Here is an 18,589-nt window from a genome sequence, read left to right on the forward strand (position 1 = left end):
ATCAGTGGTCCGGCTAGACCTCTTAGTTGTAAATGCTCTAAATAGAAGGATGCCCACTGTAAACTGGAAATATAGCTTCATGTCTATAGAGCCAGTCACCTGGTCCCCGTATATCTCATACACACTCAAAGGTTTAAAATCAAGGAAGTTGATGACCAGCTTAGAAGACGCAGATTTTCTGGAGTTATTAAATGCTACGTCGCCCAATAAGACATCTTGAGTGAGTTTGCGGATGGGAAGATGGTAGTAGCAGGATGCTTACAAATATCTGTCAGCCCAAGGAGCTGGAACGACTCTAATCTTCACAAGCCAGGGAACTTTATGGAATTGACTAGTGGCTATTACATAATGAAGGGCTGTTGCAAAGTGAACAAGTTCTTGAGATGTCCAAAGTCTGCGTCAATATAACAGAGAATGTAGTCTGGCCTTGCCAGCAAGGTTTCTTGCTCCCATTTCCAGGGAAAGAAGATACAGAAGGGTACTGGGGGAAGGAATGCAAGGTTGAGTAGGAATTTATTTTCAGCACTGGCTAGCAACTCAATGTTGGAAAACCTATACCTCCTCCCCATAAAGGATTGAACCAAAGACCGTAGTCTTATAAATGTGAAACGCAGGTGAAATGGGTTTGGAAAATGACGTGCAGTATTCTTTGTGTAATGCCCCTGTGAGTTGTTTGAGCTTAAAGGTGGCTTTGTTAATATAGGATTTCCAGGACATACATCCACTGAACATAATCCCTAAATAAGTAAAGTAGTCCACCTTCTCAAGAAGTACCCCCAAAACAATACTCTTCCTAAACAACTTCTGAGGATTAAAGAACATCAGCCTTGTGTTACTGATATTGATCTCCAGTCCAAGAGAAAGGAAAAACTCCTCAAAGCGATGAAGGAGTTTCTGTAACCCGCTTGGGGTCTTGGAGATTAGCATTGTGTCGTCTACAAATAACAGAATTGGGGTTTTGGTTTGAGCCAGTAGAAGGGCATGTGCTTCGACTTGTACGACTAAGAACGGGACGATATCATTGATAAATAGAGAAAACAGCATGGGGGCCAATATGCAGCCCTGGCGTACACCTCCGAGGACTGGACCCTTATCGGTCAGCTCATGCTGTTTCCCCTACCTGAAGCGAGAGAAATTGCTCTCATGGAGATATATCATCAAAGACAAGAGACTCTGGGGCATAATTGTAGCCAAGACCTCCCAGAGGGTAGAGCATGGGACCAAATCAACAGCAGATATGAGGTCGACAAAGACAAAGTAAAGGTTGCCTTTGCCGATGATAATGGTACGCCAATAAATTAGGAGAAAACGAAAAGCTTGATCAATGGTAGAAATTTTCAGACGACTTCTCCTTCCACAAGGCATGCTTGGTCGACTTACCTATGGAGGGAAAACCTGAGTGGGACCAGGTGTAGTACCTAGGAGTGGCGCATCCCCATTTGATACCAATCCTGGGCCTAAGTTATTAAGCACATAGCTTTCTTTCTATTATGGCCTTCTCATGCATTCAAGCAAACTTCTCAAAGGACTTGTAATCAAGATGGGGGAAGACATCACAAACAGATGTGCTTGCCACAAGCTTATAGCGTAAGGTTCTGAGGAGAGCAAAGCCGGAGTTGCATGCTAGAGTGTGGGGGTAAGAAAAGTAGCGGACGTCAGTGTACCAGAATTGCACCTTGTGCAGTTCTGTGACGTATGTCCAGGGTGAAGCCAGGAGCCAAGCTGGAGATGTGGTGGCACCAGAAAATTATTACAGTTTCCGGATACATTCTGCTGCCGGAGAGGATTCAAGACGTGAGGAATCTGCAAGTACAAGTATCCATCAGAAAAAAACACTATGACAATCACTGCTGAACAAAGTAAACATTTCTAAATGTTTTCAAGTCAAAGAAAATAAGAATGATATTTCTCACAAGCAATGGCTGCAGAGGCCGACCTAAAGCAATACATGACTAAAGAGGGTTGGCTCAAAGCTCCTGTTTAGATATTGTTTGCATCAGCTCTGACAGACAGCTAAAGGGGTCTCTAGCCAAGCCAACAATCATTTGCAATGCAATAGGTCTCGCATTAGGAAAGTTTGAGCTATTGGTCTTGTAAATGACACATTTTTATTTATGTGTTGGTTTTGTAAATAGGGAAATGAATAGCTTTGTCATTTACAATGCCAATACTTTTAATTTTTGCAAATGTGACACCTATAGCATTTGTAATGCAACATGTTTTGTATTTACGTGACTTAGATGTATGGATATTACAAATAACAATGGCTTTTAATTTTTTTAAATAATTATTACTTAAATAAAAGTTCTTGTAATTTATAACGGCAATAGCTTAAACTTTTGGAAATAACTTTTGTGAAGATTATGTTCAGTGTATTTTATTGTGATGAAAATCCTAGAACATAAGTGAAATATTAACATCTTTTTGTGACATTTGTAATAAAGTTTGAAACATTGAGAGAACATATTTGAACCAGTTGTTGAATGGTTGCAGATTGATGGTGTGGTGGTGCGGAGTGATGCTGTGGCGTTCAGTGATGCTGTGGTAGCGCATAGTGATGTTGTGGTGCCCCTGAATGATGCTGTGGTGCCCCTGAGTGATGCTGTGGTTGTGCGATAGATAGAGTGAAGGCGATAGATAGATAGATAAATAGAGTGAGGGCGATAGATAGAGAGAGTGAGGGCGATAGATAGAGAGAGTGAGGGCGATAGATAGAGAGAGTGAGGGCGATAGATAGAGAGAGTGAGGGCGATAGATAGAGAGAGTGAGGGCGATAGATAGAGAGAGTGAGGGCGATAGATAGAGAGAGTGAGGGCGATAGATAGAGAGAGTGAGGGCGACAGATAGAGTGAGGGCGACAGATAGAGTGAGGGCGACAGATAGAGTGAGGGCGACAGATAGAGTGAGGGCGATAGAGTGGATTTAGAGGGTGTATTTGGTTTTGGAAGGTGGATTTAGTTTTGCATGTTGGAGTGTGGAGTTGGAAGGAGGATTTGGAGTTGGAGGGTGGCGTTTGAGTTGGAGGGTGGCGTTTGAGTTGGAGGGTGGCGTTTGAGTTGGAGGGTGGCGTTTGAGTTGGAGGGTGGCGTTTGAGTTGGAGGGTGGCGTTTGAGTTGGAGGGTGGCGTTTGAGTTGGAGGGTGGCGTTTGAGTTGGAGGGTGGCGTTTGAGTTGGAGGGTGGCGTTTGAGTTGGAGGGCGGCGTTTGAGTTGGAGGGCGGCGTTTGAGTTGGAGGGCGGCGTTTGAGTTGGAGGGCGGCGTTTGAGTTGGAGGGCGGCGTTTGAGTTGGAGGGCGGCGTTTGAGTTGGAGGGCGGCGTTTGAGTTGGAGGGCGGCGTTTGAGTTGGAGGGCGGCGTTTGAGTTGGAGGGCGGCGTTTGAGTTGGAGGGCGGCGTTTGAGTTGGAGGGCGGCGTTTGAGTTGGAGGGCGGCGTTTGAGTTGGAGGGCGGCGTTTGAGTTGGAGGGCGGCGTTTGAGTTGGAGGGCGGCGTTTGAGTTGGAGGGCGGCGTTTGAGTTGGAGGGCGGCGTTTGAGTTGGAGGGCGGCGTTTGAGTTGGAGGGCGGCGTTTGAGTTGGAGGGCGGCGTTTGAGTTGGAGGGCGGCGTTTGAGTTGGAGGGCGGCGTTTGAGTTGGAGGGCGGCGTTTGAGTTGGAGGGCGGCGTTTGAGTTGGAGGGCGGCGTTTGAGTTGGAGGGCGGCGTTTGAGTTGGAGGGCGGCGTTTGAGTTGGAGGGCGGCGTTTGAGTTGGAGGGCGGCGTTTGAGTTGGAGGGCGGCGTTTGAGTTGGAGGGCGGCGTTTGAGTTGGAGGGCGGCGTTTGAGTTGGAGGGCGGCGTTTGAGTTGGAGGGCGGCGTTTGAGTTGGAGGGCGGCGTTTGAGTTGGAGGGCGGCGTTTGAGTTGGAGGGCGGCGTTTGAGTTGGAGGGCGGCGTTTGAGTTGGAGGGCGGCGTTTGAGTTGGAGGGCGGCGTTTGAGTTGGAGGGCGGCGTTTGAGTTGGAGGGCGGCGTTTGAGTTGGAGGGCGGCGTTTGAGTTGGAGGGCGGCGTTTGAGTTGGAGGGTGGCGTTTGAGTTGGAGGGTGGCGTTTGAGTTGGAGGGTGGCGTTTGAGTTGGAGGGTGGCGTTTGAGTTGGAGGGTGGCGTTTGAGTTGGAGGGTGGCGTTTGAGTTGGAGGGTGGCGTTTGAGTTGGAGGGTGGCGTTTGAGTTGGAGGGTGGCGTTTGAGTTGGAGGGTGGCGTTTGAGTTGGAGGGTGGCGTTTGAGTTGGAGGGTGGCGTTTGAGTTGGAGGGTGGCGTTTGAGTTGGAGGGTGGCGTTTGAGTTGGAGGGTGGCGTTTGAGTTGGAGGGTGGCGTTTGAGTTGGAGGGTGGCGTTTGAGTTGGAGGGTGGCGTTTGAGTTGGAGGGTGGCGTTTGAGTTGGAGGGTGGCGTTTGAGTTGGAGGGTGGCGTTTGAGTTGGAGGGTGGCGTTTGAGTTGGAGGGTGGCGTTTGAGTTGGAGGGTGGCGTTTGAGTTGGAGGGTGGCGTTTGAGTTGGAGGGTGGCGTTTGAGTTGGAGGGTGGCGTTTGAGTTGGAGGGTGGCGTTTGAGTTGGAGGGTGGCGTTTGAGTTGGAGGGTGGCGTTTGAGTTGGAGGGTGGCGTTTGAGTTGGAGGGTGGCGTTTGAGTTGGAGGGTGGCGTTTGAGTTGGAGGGTGGCGTTTGAGTTGGAGGGTGGCGTTTGAGTTGGAGGGTGGCGTTTGAGTTGGAGGGTGGCGTTTGAGTTGGAGGGTGGCGTTTGAGTTGGAGGGTGGCGTTTGAGTTGGAGGGTGGCGTTTGAGTTGGAGGGTGGCGTTTGAGTTGGAGGGTGGCGTTTGAGTTGGAGGGTGGCGTTTGAGTTGGAGGGTGGCGTTTGAGTTGGAGGGTGGCGTTTGAGTTGGAGGGTGGCGTTTGAGTTGGAGGGTGGCGTTTGAGTTGGAGGGTGGCGTTTGAGTTGGAGGGTGGCGTTTGAGTTGGAGGGTGGCGTTTGAGTTGGAGGGTGGCGTTTGAGTTGGAGGGTGGCGTTTGAGTTGGAGGGTGGCGTTTGAGTTGGAGGGTGGCGTTTGAGTTGGAGCGTGGCGTTTGAGTTGGAGCGTGGCGTTTGAGTTGGAGCGTGGCGTTGGAGGGTGGCGTTGGAGGGTGGAGTTGGAGGGTGGAGTTGGAGGGTGGAGTTGGAGGGTGGGTTGAGGGGGGTGAGGTGAAGGGGATGAGGGGGGTGAGGGTAGTGAGGGTGAGTGAGGGTGTGAGGGTGAGTGGGGGTGTGAGGGTGTGGGGGTGAGGGGGTGTGAGGATGAGGGTGTGAGAGTGAGGGTGTGTGTGAGGGTGTGTGTGTGAGGGTGAGGCTGTTTGGGGGTGCGGGTGTGTGAGTGAGGGTGTGTAACGGTGAGGGGTGTGAGTGGGTGAGGGGGTGTGAGGGAGAGGGAGTGTGAGGGTGAGGAAGTGTGAGGGTGAGTGGGTGTGAGGGTGAATGGGTGTGAGGGTGGGTGAGAGGGTGGGCGAGGGTGTGTGAGGGTGAGAGTGTGTGAGATTGAGAGTGTGTGAGGTTTAGGGGGTGTGTGGGGGTGTGAGGGTGTGTGAGGTTGAGAGGGTGTGTGAGGTTGAGATGGTGTGTGAGGGTGAGAGGGTGAAAGGGTGTGTGAGGGTGAAAGGGTGTGTGAGGGTAAGGGGTGTGAGGGTGAGCAAGGGTGAGGAGATGAGCAAGGGTGAGGGGGTGAGGGAGGGTGAGGGGGAGGGTGAGGGGGTGAGGGAGGGTGAGGCGGTGAGGGAGGGTGAGGGGATATGAGGGGGTGAGAGGGTGTGTGAGGGTGAGAGGGTGAAGGCAAGCTCTGGCATTGGAAAGACAATGAGCACACATGCACCGTGGTCTGATGGACAGGGTTTATGCACCAGCGCCAGTGTGTCATACTAGCACCCCTGCCCCCCATCCAAACGAAAAAGGGAAAAATGTATAGCCCACAATTCTTAGCATATTTATTACTATTTGTTAACGATGAGAAAAGCCCTGGTTAGAGAACGAGGCTTTATCCATCACAATCCCCGCAAGGTAACCCAAACAAAATGTGACATTTCTTTAATGTCTGCAGCCTGACAAGAACCAAAATGATGCGGACATTACACCCAACACCGTGAAAAACAGATTAACGTGTACTCTAATGTGCCAACCCCTAAACTGCTGAAAGTGAAACTAAGTCCCTACTTGGCACCAGCCGACAGACTATCGGTTTATTGCTGCATCTTATACTCCCTACTTCGAACAGCTGTAATTCTGTGCTCTATGTATCATATGCCATTTTCAATGTTGGACCTTGTATAATGATCTTAGTTTGTTGTAAAGCAAACAGATATAAGGATGTAAAGCGTACATTTGCAAATATATGCCTTATGTAACGATCTGATACTTTGTAATTTTGGACCTTAGTTAACGAACGTTATCTACTGTAAAGTTCTCTTGCACCTTTGGGTAATGACACGCTATGTATAATAAAAAAAATGCATAAATAAATAAATAAAATAGAGGTCAGGGCAGGTGGTGGCAAGGCACAAAAAAGGTGGGTCCTCTTATTGTGAGGGCGTTGGCGAAACAAAGAGCACTCTTTTCTGCTGCCTAGAGCACTTATTGCCCCCCTGCTGCGGATAAAAGGAATTGCGTTGACGCTTTCAAAGTGGGCAGAGTTGTCAACTTTTTGAATGCGATACCTTACAAGGCACCAACCACTTTAAAAAGAATAGAGTTGAAATTAAGCATTCCTTTTAGCAAAAAAAAAAAAAAACAATTACCACATACTTGAATGCCACTCTACAGTGTGTTTACTTCACTATAAGTGCCACCGTACATTCCCGTGTGCATTGCTGTAAATTTCATAAACAGACCTTGGAACACGCTGGCCTTGATGTTCAACTTAAATAAGACTGCCATTCCCATTCCTGACCCCACACCATGCTCGGTTGTCCGATGCCGGTCAAAATAGCCTGCCTCATCTGGAAACACTGAGAATGAAAAAACATCTTCAACCGATAAATGTGGGTGCAGGCATTGTAGGTTGTAGGGCACAATAGCTGGGACTGAAAGAGAACAGAGTGTGGAGAAAGCACCAAGAAGTCACTCAGCTGTCCACAGGCAGGATATTTCAAGGAGCACGAGCAGGGTCACTGGTATCATGAGATGCTGAGCCGTGGTGTTTTACACAGAGTTATGGATTTGCTTCATAATATATCATTTGCAGCACAATTTGCACATTTTAACCCCAAAAAATCGTTTCTAGCTCAAACAGACCAAGTAACTAACAAGAAAGGGTGCGCAATAGGCTTTCCGTGCCGCAGACAAAATGGCACCAGCGTGAAGAACAGTTCCTCAGAGGACACACTTTCCATCGCCCGAAAAGATGTATATAATGGCGAACGTCTGTAGCCGGGAGGAATAAAGAGGCAGAAGCGAAAACAAACACCTCACATTAGCGAGAGATGTCCCTGTGCAGTACAAGCATTTAAACAAGCTGTCGGGAAATATTGTTAAATCTGCAGCAGCGGTTTACGCTGCTGATCAGCTGCTGTAGGGGAGGAGGGAAGGGGGGGCAAGTTGGAGGCCGGGACAGCGGCTCATTACTGTAGCTGTTAGAGGCACATCAAATGGGCAGGCTGTTTGCCGTGAAAGTGAAACAAGGGAAACACCACAGCTAAAACCAATCCATTTTAAGATTTACCGTGAACATTACACAGTTACCCAGCATTGTACATGTATTCGGACGGGCTGTTGAAAAAAGCCTGGATGGGTATTTCTAAAGCTTTTAAAGTTGCTAAAATAACAAGAAGTGTAATGAAGAAAAAAAGCGGCCGGGAAATGCACTCAGGGCAAGAATGGGAAAGCAGTTGCAGTTAAAGGTAGCATGGCAGAAGGGAGGATGCATGAGATCGGAATACAAGAGTGAAGAAGAATCTAAATCTGTGGGATTTTTAGGAAAGGGTGACTGGGCTCCGCAGTGGGTGGCAGGAGTTGTTACCTAGATGGGTGGCAGTTCGTAGGAGAGTGCGAGATGGAGATGATTGTACAGTGACGCAAGATCTAGAATGGTGACGGCAGCTGCAGTAGTGAGATTAAAGGCATTTGGAGGGCCATCAAAGGAGGCATGACTTAAAGATGCATAAGGGTGCAAGGGATGAGGCCGGTGGGAAGTATGTGGAATGCGTGGCAAGCATTAGATGAGAGTAAATTAAAAAGGTGTTGAGGACCAAGAGTAATAATCTTGTGCTTTCCTCATTTCTAAGCACTGCAAATAGTAAGTGCTACTATAAATAAGTGTAATGGAACTTAATATATTGACCTCAGAACGGTACACGGACGGGATGCCAAGATTCAAGCTTGTGACCTGCAGGTCACAGATGTCAGCTGCAAATAGTTACTCATTAAGCCATCTTCCTGTTAGCGGGATTATTAAGAGCTGCGTTAGTTCCGATCTGCAAGGAGATGCCAGAAGAAAATGTGCCAGCGAGTGGTTAGGTAGATGTACGATTGGCCATGACATGACTAAATATATTGACTTAACATGCTACGAAATTAAAATAGAGTTGAATAAGGGCAGACATTCAGACCGATGCGATTAGCGTTCAGAGAAAGCAGACTGAGACACAATAGCATTGTTCCCGCCTCTCAAATCAACACAAGGAGTAAACCCTAACAAAGAACATCGCCTCCACACAAAAACAACACAACTAGGAAATAATTGGATGCAGAAACACATTTATGCTGTGCAATGCTTTCAACTAACAAATCCTGCATTAAGGAGCAAACAACGTTGGAGTATCTGAGTGACCTGAACTGTGCTTGCAATAAGCGGGAAGAGATGAACAACAAAATCTCGCAGGGGTAAGCTTTTAGGGGCGGAAGAGCGGATCCCTTTGAAGCACGGCCTCGCGACTGTGAAGAAGTGTGAACTGCAGGGATGTAATTAGGAGGGGGGAGGAGAAGTGGAGAAGTGAGGCCGAGCAACAGATGGCTTTGATGTGGACGCGCGAGGCAGGCGGGTGGAAAGCGCGTGCAGCAGGGGGCGGAGCGGATTGAAGTGAAGCTGCTGGTGGTAATGATGCGAGGCAGGCGGATGGAAGCGTGTGCATGGACACATGCACTCGTCGAAATCCGCCGCCTGGTTTAGCTTCCTGATCCAACCCTATAATTCTCCCCTATCCATTCCTTGCGGAATGGGATTGGCGAGACCTAAAAATGGCTAATGGGAAGGTATGATTTTTTAAAATGGTTTTATGAACCAGTGATAGCTCTTTTTGAAGCGTTCTTTTATAATGCTTTCACTAGGGAGTAGTATGCAGTTTTACCTTGCACAATACATGAAGAGTGGTGATACCACAAGCTCAGCAATATAACATAGGACGAGTAGTTTATATTTAAAGTATGCAAAAACAACATTTGATGGACAGAATGCAGACCAATGTCATACATTCCCCCAGTACAGAGATCTGGGCCTAAATGCATCGTTTTTTTGCTCACTATGCCATTCCAATTTGAACCCAGCCATATGCAAATCAGTCTTGACCCTGTGCCTCATGGGAACAGTCCAGCCTGAACTGCCAAGCCAGGTCCTCACTGGTCTGGAAACAAGCATCCTGGGACAGGTTTCGGGGTTTCAACCCTCTTCAGCCAGGAAAGCTTGATTCCAGTGGCATGGAGAGCACGGGACCCACGTCTGGGCATACCCATCCTGCTCGGGGTGACAAGTGCACAAACAACAGTTGATGGACAGAATGCAGAACAATGTCATACATTCCCCCAGTACAGAGACCTGGGCCTAAATCCATTTAAAAGTATACCATAGTTTCATTCACTTACTTCCATTTTCTCCTCTAGTTCGTGTAGGAATTCTCCATCTGTTGCAACCGATGACATTGATGTGGAGCTCTTAGCACTTAAAATGGCACGGGAGATGTACTCAAGGCGCTGCTGTAGTGAAATTTCTGTGCTACATTGTAGGAAAGAAAAGCCTTATGAATATGTATTAATGCCAAAATGAAACTGAATATTATAGTAGAGTAACTTGCAGACTATTTAACCTATCTCTTATTGCCCTACAGAGATCGGCTTCAATCTATAGTTACTTGCCTCAAACCTAGCAAAATGCAACACCCAAGAAAGGCTTTTCTTTAGAACTTCACCAGATTGGACTTTTGTAGAGTTTTAAAGTACTCATCAGTAGGAGTACTAGAACTAAAAACAAGTGCACATCATAAGCAACCACAACGTTCTAGGGATAATTCCTGTATGCGGGACAGAATCTCTGCAGGCAAGCAGCTTTTGGAAAACTTACAAATAATTATGAAATAACCCTTCCGGAAAAAGAAAAGAACAGAATTGCAACCGTGCCATTAAAAGCTGCAGGTTTCTCTGAGAACGAGTAACAGGTTCCAGACTGAGATGGTAAATAGTTCCTAGTGCCCTGGGAAGGGGAGGACATACGTGTGCAATAGCAACGTGGGCAGGAAACAACTGTATTTTAATTCCAGAGATGCATATTCGTTGGCGATTCCTAAGAAGTGAGTTGTCCTGGGTCAGCCCAAAACGGTTGGGTTACGACTGAGGGGACGAGCTTATATGGGGTATGCAGGAGAGCAGAGCATTTGGTGCTTCTATTTATTTCCCCTGACAGTGGTTGGACAGGATCTCAGACAGGTTTTGGAAAGAGTGAGCGAGTGCCAACGTGCTCTGCCTCTAGACACCTATGCATGAAAGGGAAATTTACCTCAGTTCACATCTCATCTCTGCTGTCACCCTTTCAATCCATGTATTGATTCAGAAACTGCAGTACTAAACAATGGCATTGTGATAAATGAACATTTAAAGAAACCTTAAAACAGAATTGGGGAAATGCTATGGGAAATATATGTGTTATAGAGCACAGTCCATTCTACGCTGCAACTTGGTGTTGTAAAATATACCACAACCGCAAGAAAAAGGCATGGGAGCGAGGTTTTTTTGGCGTAGCTTGTCTAGAGAGAGGAATGCTACACAACTGAACTGATGATGTACGACGGACACTTGGATTAAATGTCTAAAAGCAGTCTAACCAGGGAAAGGATGCTGCTCAGTTCAACCCGTCGAACACGCATTGGCATAGCCAATATGTCAAGCCTTTGGGCCCAAACTGTGTTTAGCCACATCATCCTGGCTGCTGTGCTGCATGGCTCAAGAATGTCTTTAAAAATAAATAAAATTGTTGCGGGTTTGCATTTCATTTTGTAAGGTGCGTGACTTGTAGCAGTGACTCATCATTATCTACAAAGTGATATTGCCACTGTTTTCCGTTTTAGTTAGCTATCTAGGTTTATCAGTAACTAATTTTTTTTAGAAAGCATGAAAGCGTTTTTTTTTTCCCGAATGAAGGTGGGGTAAGTAACGTGGGAAGCAACACAGGGGCCAGGTGGGGAACGCAACAGAGGGTGCAAGAGGCGGTTGAAAGACAGAAGACTAAGAATTTTAAACCAGGTTTTGGGAAATAACACAGGGACATGGCGTGGAGCAACATGGGGACGGGGTGGAGTAACCTGCGGACAAGGGGTGGAGCAACATGGGGACGGGGTGGAGTAACCTGCGGACAAGGGGTGGAGCAACATGGGGACGGGGTGGAGTTACATGGGGACAAGGGGTTGAGCAACATGGAGATAAAGGGTGGGGCAAAATGGAGGCGTAGTTGAGGGGATCAAATAGGACAAGCATTTGCAATGCAATGGTCTCGGCATCATTAAAGGTAGAGCAATTGGCATTGCTCATGACATTTCTTTTTTTTTCTTTAAATCATAAATAAATGGCATTGTCATTTACATTGCCAATACACAGCACTCTGGACTAAACAGCACACACCACTCTGCACCTGCACTCACTACTCTGCACTCACTACTCACTCTGCACTCACTACTCTGCACTCTGCACTCACTACTCTGCACTCTGCACTCACTACTCTGCACTCACTACTCTGCACTCTGCACTCACTACTCTGCACTCTGCACTCACTACTCTGCACTCTGCACTCACTACTCTGCACTCTGCACTCACTACTCTGCACTCTGCACTCACTACTCTGCACTCTGCACTCACTACTCTGCACTCTGCACTCTGCACTCACTACTCTGCACTCTGCACTCACTACTCTGCACTCTGCACTCTGCACTCACTACTCTGCACTCACTACTCTGCACTCTGCACTCACTACTCTGCACTCACTACTCTGCACTCACTACTCTGCACTCACTACTCTGCACTCACTACTCTGCACTCACTACTCTGCACTCACTACTCTGCACTCACTACTCTGCACTCACTACTCTGCACTCACTACTCTGCACTCTGCACTCACTACTCTGCACTCTGCACTCTGCACTCACTACTCTGCACTCACTACTCTGCACTCTGCACTCACTACTCTGCACTCTGCACTCACTACTCTGCACTCTGCACTCTGCACTCACTACTCTGCACTCTGCACTCACTACTCTGCACTCTGCACTCTGCACTCACTACTCTGCACTCTGCACTCACTACTCTGCACTCTGCACTCACTACTCTGCACTCTGCACTCACTACTCTGCACTCTGCACTCACTACTCACTACTCTGCACTCACTACTCTGCACTCACTACTCACTACTCTGCACTCACTACTCTGCACTCACTACTCTGCACTCACTACTCACTACTCTGCACTCACTACTCTGCACTCACTACTCTGCACTCACTACTCTGCACTCACTACTCTGCACTCACTACTCTGCACTCACTACTCTGCACTCACTACTCTGCACTCTGCACTCACTACTCTGCACTCTGCACTCACTACTCTGCACTCACTACTCTGCACTCTGCACTCACTACTCTGCACTCTGCACTCACTACTCTGCACTCACTACTCTGCACTCACTACTCTGCACTCACTACTCTGCACTCACTACTCTGCACTCACTACTCTGGACTAACTACTCTGCACTCACTACTCTGGACTAACTACTCTGCACTCACTACTCTGCACTCACTACTCTGCACTCTGCACTCACTACTCTGCACTCTGCACTCACTACTCTGCACTCTGCACTCACTACTCTGCACTCACTACTCTGCACTCACTACTCTGCACTCACTACTCTGCACTCACTACTCTGCACTCACTACTCTGCACTCACTACTCTGCACTCACTACTCTGCACTCACTACTCTGCACTCACTACTCTGCACTCACTACTCTGCACTCACTACTCTGCACTCACTACTCTGCACTCACTACTCTGCACTCACTACTCTGCACTCACTACTCTGCACTCACTACTCTGCACTCACTACTCTGCACTCACTACTCTGCACTCACTACTCACACTCACTACTCACACTCACTACTCTGCACTCACTACAGCTTCCTTCCACAGCTAGAACTAGTGCATAATGTCAAAACAGAGAAAACAAGGAAACACACTGAAGCTGTCTGTACCACGCAAAGTTCACATTTCGAGCAGCATGTGTTAAATCACGCTTTAGACTACTTCTCTACTCAAAAGTAGTACATTTCCTTCAAAAAGATAAAAATATGACATGCAAACAGTAATGCCGAAACAAACTGTTCAGCATGGGTTCTGATTTACATGAAAACATTAATTTCACTTAAAATAATAATAGTTTTTAGCTAAATTAAATTTACATTTGGATTTAGGGCATATTCACATATTTTTTGTAAATTTAAATGTCAGTGGCAGATGGACACGCTTTCATTTAGCAGCCAAATATACAATAACTTACTGCCCCCGGAATTCCGCCGCGTCCGGACCGGAAGTCAGGCAAGGTCGCCTGTGACGGGGGCGGAGCCGCGTCCGGACCGGAAGAGGAGGCAGGCGGAGGAAATGCGTGGAGCGGCCCGGGGCTCCTGCGAGCGTGGAGAGCCCCCGGGGCCGACAACAGGACGTTGCACGCGTGTTGCGGGGCTCCCTTGACCAAGAGGGAGTCCCGGGATAGGAGCCGCAGCGTCAACTCTCCCTGCCGGTGCGGAGCAGTAAGTTAAAGGGGAGAGGGGGGGGCTGGTGTGTGTGTGTGTGTGTGTGTGTGTGTGTGTGTGTGTGTGTGTGTGTGTGTGTGTGTGTGTGTGTGTGTGTGTGTGTGTGTGTGTGTGTGTGTGTGTGTGTGTGTGTGTGTGTGTGTGTGTGTGTGTGTGTGTGTGTGTGTGTGTGTGTGTGTGTGTGTGTGTGTGTGTGTGTGAGAGAGAGAGTGGGGGGGTTCTGTATGTATTGCGTGCGTGAGCGCTTCTGTTTCTATGTATGCGTGTGTTGTGTGGGAGCCTCGCGCAGCGCTCGTACTAATGCGCGTGCCAGTTTAGAATCACCTGCGCGCGGCCAGGAGTGTCTCCTGGGACTGCTACTCGCTGACATAAGATCTCGGCGGAGACGCGCTTACGCGCGTCTTTTAGCCGAGACCTAAAAAAGAGAGAAACGTGAGATAACAGGGTGAAAGTACACATGTGAGAAGGCAATGTGGGAAGACGCACATAGGGAAGAGAGTAACATGAAGGGCGGCAGAGGAAATGGGACAGAAGCACACAACAGAGACAGAAGGAAAACATATGCTCTATGTAGAGTGCCTAAACAAAAAGAAAAAAGCAAAGCCTGAAGAACAAGTTACTTACCGCCGGTAACAATATAACTGTAAGAGACATATATTAGTTCTGGATTCCTTACCTTAGAATTACCCCAGGGGTCAGACTGGATCTGGAGAATTCATCGTGGGCACCGGGATGCCATTGCGGTGTCTACTTAGATGCCGCCCCTGCACGCTGACGTCAGATTTGACCAGACTTTCCACGCCAGAAGCTCAGAGCCATGCAAGACACTGACCACTGGTGCACAAAACTAGGATCCTGAAAGGGTGTCTGTCACACCAGAAACCAGTTCGCAGGACGGGGAGGATGGGTGGGGCGGTAAGGAATCTATAACTAAAATATGTCTCTTACAGATATATCATTACCGAAGGTAAGTAACTTGTTCATCTGAAAGAGACAGTTATAGATTCCTTACCTTAGAATAGATACCTCAGCAATGCCAACCCCGAAGGTGGGCTGCGTACCAAGTTCACACCAGAAAGTCCTGGAGACCAGAACGGTCAAAATAGCCTTCTCTCTGGACTTGGCTATCCAGGCAATAATGTTTGGTGAACATGCGCAAAGATGCCCACATGCTGCCTGGCAGTTGTCAATGAGCAGGACTCCATGTCCCAAAGCAGCAGTGGCTACCGTCGCCCTGGTAGAATGGACGTGAGGTAATTTTGGATGTTCCTTTTTCACCAAAGAATAGCAGATTTCGATGCATAGGACAAACCACCGAGAGATGGTACGTTTGTGCACGACCCGACTTTTCATAGCGCCCACAAAACCCACGAAGAGTTGATCATCCACCCAGAAATCTTTAGTGCAGTAAAGGTAGAAGGACAGCGCACATTTTGGGTCCAGACGCTCGAGTCTCTTCTCTTTGGTAGGGTGCAGAGGCGGGAAGAAGGTGAGCAATTTGATGGTCTGATCTTTGTGACCTTTGGGGCAGAAAAGAGGGCCTAGTGCGAAGGACCACTTTGTCCGGATGAACAGCAAGAAAAGTAGGCTTAGAGGAAAGAGCCTGAAGCTCACTCAACCTTTGAGCAGATGAGATGGCAAGCAGGAAAGCGGTCTTCAAGGTAAGAAGATGGAGAGGACAATTATCTAGTGGTTAGAAGGAGCACACATAAGGAAAGTAAGAACAAGATATTAGTCCCAGAGGGGCTCTACAAAAAGAGAGGGAGGAAAGAGATGAGTACCCTTTAGAAATCTATTCGCAATCGGAGACTTGAAAAGAGAAGCCTGATTAGGAAGGCCAAAAAAGGCAGAGATAGCTGAAAGGTAGCCTTTAACAGTGCCCAGAGCAGAGCCCTGCTGGGCCAAAGATCGAATGAAGAGAAGAACCTCTTAAAGAGGGGCAGAAAGGGGATTCACAGCCTTTGCTGTGCACCATGCCACAAATGTATTCCCTCTACAGGCGTATACCGTTTTAGTGGAGGGGCGCCTGGCTGCCAATATGACATTACTGACTTCAGAAGGAAGATCGAAAGCTGTCAACTGTCGCCACTCATTCTCCATGCAAGGAGGTGGAGGCTGGACAGGTTTGGGTGGAGGACCGTCCCCTACTGCTGCGATAAAAGATACTCCCAAAGAGGGATCGGCAGCCATGCTCAAGAGCTCGGGTACCAGATTGTCTGTGCCAAGTCCGGAGAAACAAGAATGACTTGGGCTCGGTAGCACTTGATCTTCTTAAGCACTCTGGGCAGAAGTGGTACAGGCAGAAAGGCGTGTAGGAGGCTGCAATTCCACTTGTGACAAAAAGCATCAGCGAGCGAGTGCTGCCATGGAAACTCCAACGTGTAGAAAGACGGACATTGCGCGTTCTCTTCGGTGGCGAAAAAATCTACCCAGGGCCGGACTGGGAACTGAAACCAGCCCATGCAAACTGCTCGGTGGGCCCCCTGGGAGAACTGGGGGGTCCGGCTGAGTTGTTTGCAAGGGCCGGCTAATTTTGTTACAGGGGGCCGAAATTGCCGGCCCCCACTAACAAAAACGCCTCCCCCCCCCAAGGCCCAAAACCGGCCCCCACCCTGGCGGCCCACTGAGGAAATGCCCAGTGCCCGCTACGGCCAGACCGGCCCTGGATCTAACATAGGCTCTCCCCACTGCTGAAAGAGACCTTGCATCACCTCTGATTGAAGACGTCATTCGTGATCCATCATGCCCTGGCAGCTGAGTTCATCTGCCCTGGCGTTCAGAGAACTTGCCAGGTATTGAACCACCAGGGAGATGCCCTGATGTTCCAGCCATGCCCAAAGTCGAATAGCCTCTTGACATACGGTCCATGATCCCACCTGCCCCGTTTGTTGCAGTACTACATGGCGGTGGCGTTGTCTGTGAACACCTGCACTACTCTTCCTTTGACAGAAGGAAGGAAAGCCTTCAGTGAAAGAGAGATTGCCTGGAGCTCCAAAAGGTTTATGCGGAGACTGGAGTCCGCCAGAGATCTCTGCCTCATACGTCACTACTGTGAACTCTGGTTGGGGAAGGGAGAGGGGTCTGCCGCTGATCCAATCCTGGTTCGGGAGCCACCACTGCAACGGACGTACAGTCCCCTCCGAGAACTGGACGACATCGGAAAGATTCCCCTGATGCAGCACCCACTGGAACTTCAGATGCCACTGCAGAGCACGCATGTGCCACCTAGCATGATCCACCAGCAGGAGGTCATGAGTCCCAGCAGCGTTGGGGTCATTCTCACCGAAATCTGGGCTAGAGGCTGAAACATCTGTATCATAGCCCGAACATCCCAGACTCGCTGCTCGGGATGATAAGCCCGAAACTGCGCTGTACGCAGAACTGCTCTGATGAAAAGGAGCTTCTGAGAGGAAATCAGGAGTGACTTCTGCACGTTGATAGCAAACTACAGCTGAGTGCAGGAGGTCCTCCGTAGTCTGGAGGTGGTAGACGACAGCCTGGAGCGAGCTTGCCTTCAACAGCTAGCCATTGAGAAAGGGGAATACTGGAACCCCTAATCTTCGCAGATGAGCTGCGACCACCACCATCACTTTCGTGAACACCGAGGGGCACTGGTAAGGCCCAAGGGGCGCACGGTACTCTGAAAATGCTCGTGCCCTACTGTGAACCGTAGGTAACGCCTGTGGGCTGGCAGGACGGGGATGTGGAAGAAGGCGTCCTGGAAGTCCAAAGCTACCATACAGTCTCCGGGATCGAGGGCAGACTAGGCCTAAGCCAATGTGAGCATTTTGAACTTCTGCTTCTTGAGGAAGCGGTTGAGGACCCTGAGGTCTAAGCTAGGACATAGGCCTTTGTCCTTCTTGGGTACCAGAAAGTAGTGGGAGTTACAACCATGACCTACTTCTGGCGCAGGGACCCTTTCGATAGCTGCCTTGGCCAAGAGAGCTGCAACTTTCTGGTGGAGGAGGGCCAAGTGATCATTGGACATGCGATGATGCGTTGGTAGCATGGAGGTAGAGGTAGTCTGAAAATTGAGGAAGGATCTCCTTTAACTATCTGCAAAACCCACCTGTCTGACATGATGTTTTGACAGTGGGGGAGGTGATGGCGAATCATCACTCCCACTGGCCTCTGGTGGCCCTGAAAAGTCGGCCTAGGAGGGTTTGTATCCTGCTGCAGAGGGGGCCTGGGTGGACTGGCTCACCTGCTGACCCCCAGATCAGTCACTGGGTCCCATGTCCGCAGCCACGCAGAGGCTGGGTAGAAGGGCACTCCTTCTGTAGCTACAAAAGGGTCGAACTCCAGGGGTGAGAGGTGGTTATGAGGTCCAAGGATCTGGTCGTAGCCCTAGAATCATTGAAACCATCTTCCCAAGGTGGTCCAGCTTCTTGGATTCCCTATCTGGGGGAGCAGCAGGGAATGTGCCCATAGAAGACGAGGCTTGGACCACCAAGCTCTCGGGGGTAGGGTGTTGGGAGAGGAAAAGTGGGTTGCCCGGGGCGGGGCGGTGGCGTTGGGCAATCATCCTGTCCACAGTCCCTGTGCTGGGCTTGGA

The 18,589-nt window shown here is 49.1% G+C and overlaps 1 protein-coding gene across 2 annotated transcripts in view; it reads right to left on the reverse strand.

Moving 5' to 3' along the window:
* Window positions 1-18,589, reverse strand: part of NUP155 (nucleoporin 155) — an 871,946-nt gene that overhangs the window by 239,520 nt on the left and 613,837 nt on the right. For both annotated transcript variants that reach the window (XM_086960546.1, XM_086960547.1), the window contains one exon: window positions 9,838-9,967. In XM_086960546.1, the coding sequence (XP_086816672.1) occupies window positions 9,838-9,967 (130 nt within the window). The remainder of the gene's footprint in view (window positions 1-9,837; window positions 9,968-18,589) is intronic.

Source organism: Lissotriton vulgaris, chromosome 3_1 (genome assembly GCF_964263255.1).
Source record: "Lissotriton vulgaris chromosome 3_1, aLisVul1.2, whole genome shotgun sequence".
Classification (NCBI taxonomy): domain Eukaryota; kingdom Metazoa; phylum Chordata; class Amphibia; order Caudata; family Salamandridae; genus Lissotriton; species Lissotriton vulgaris.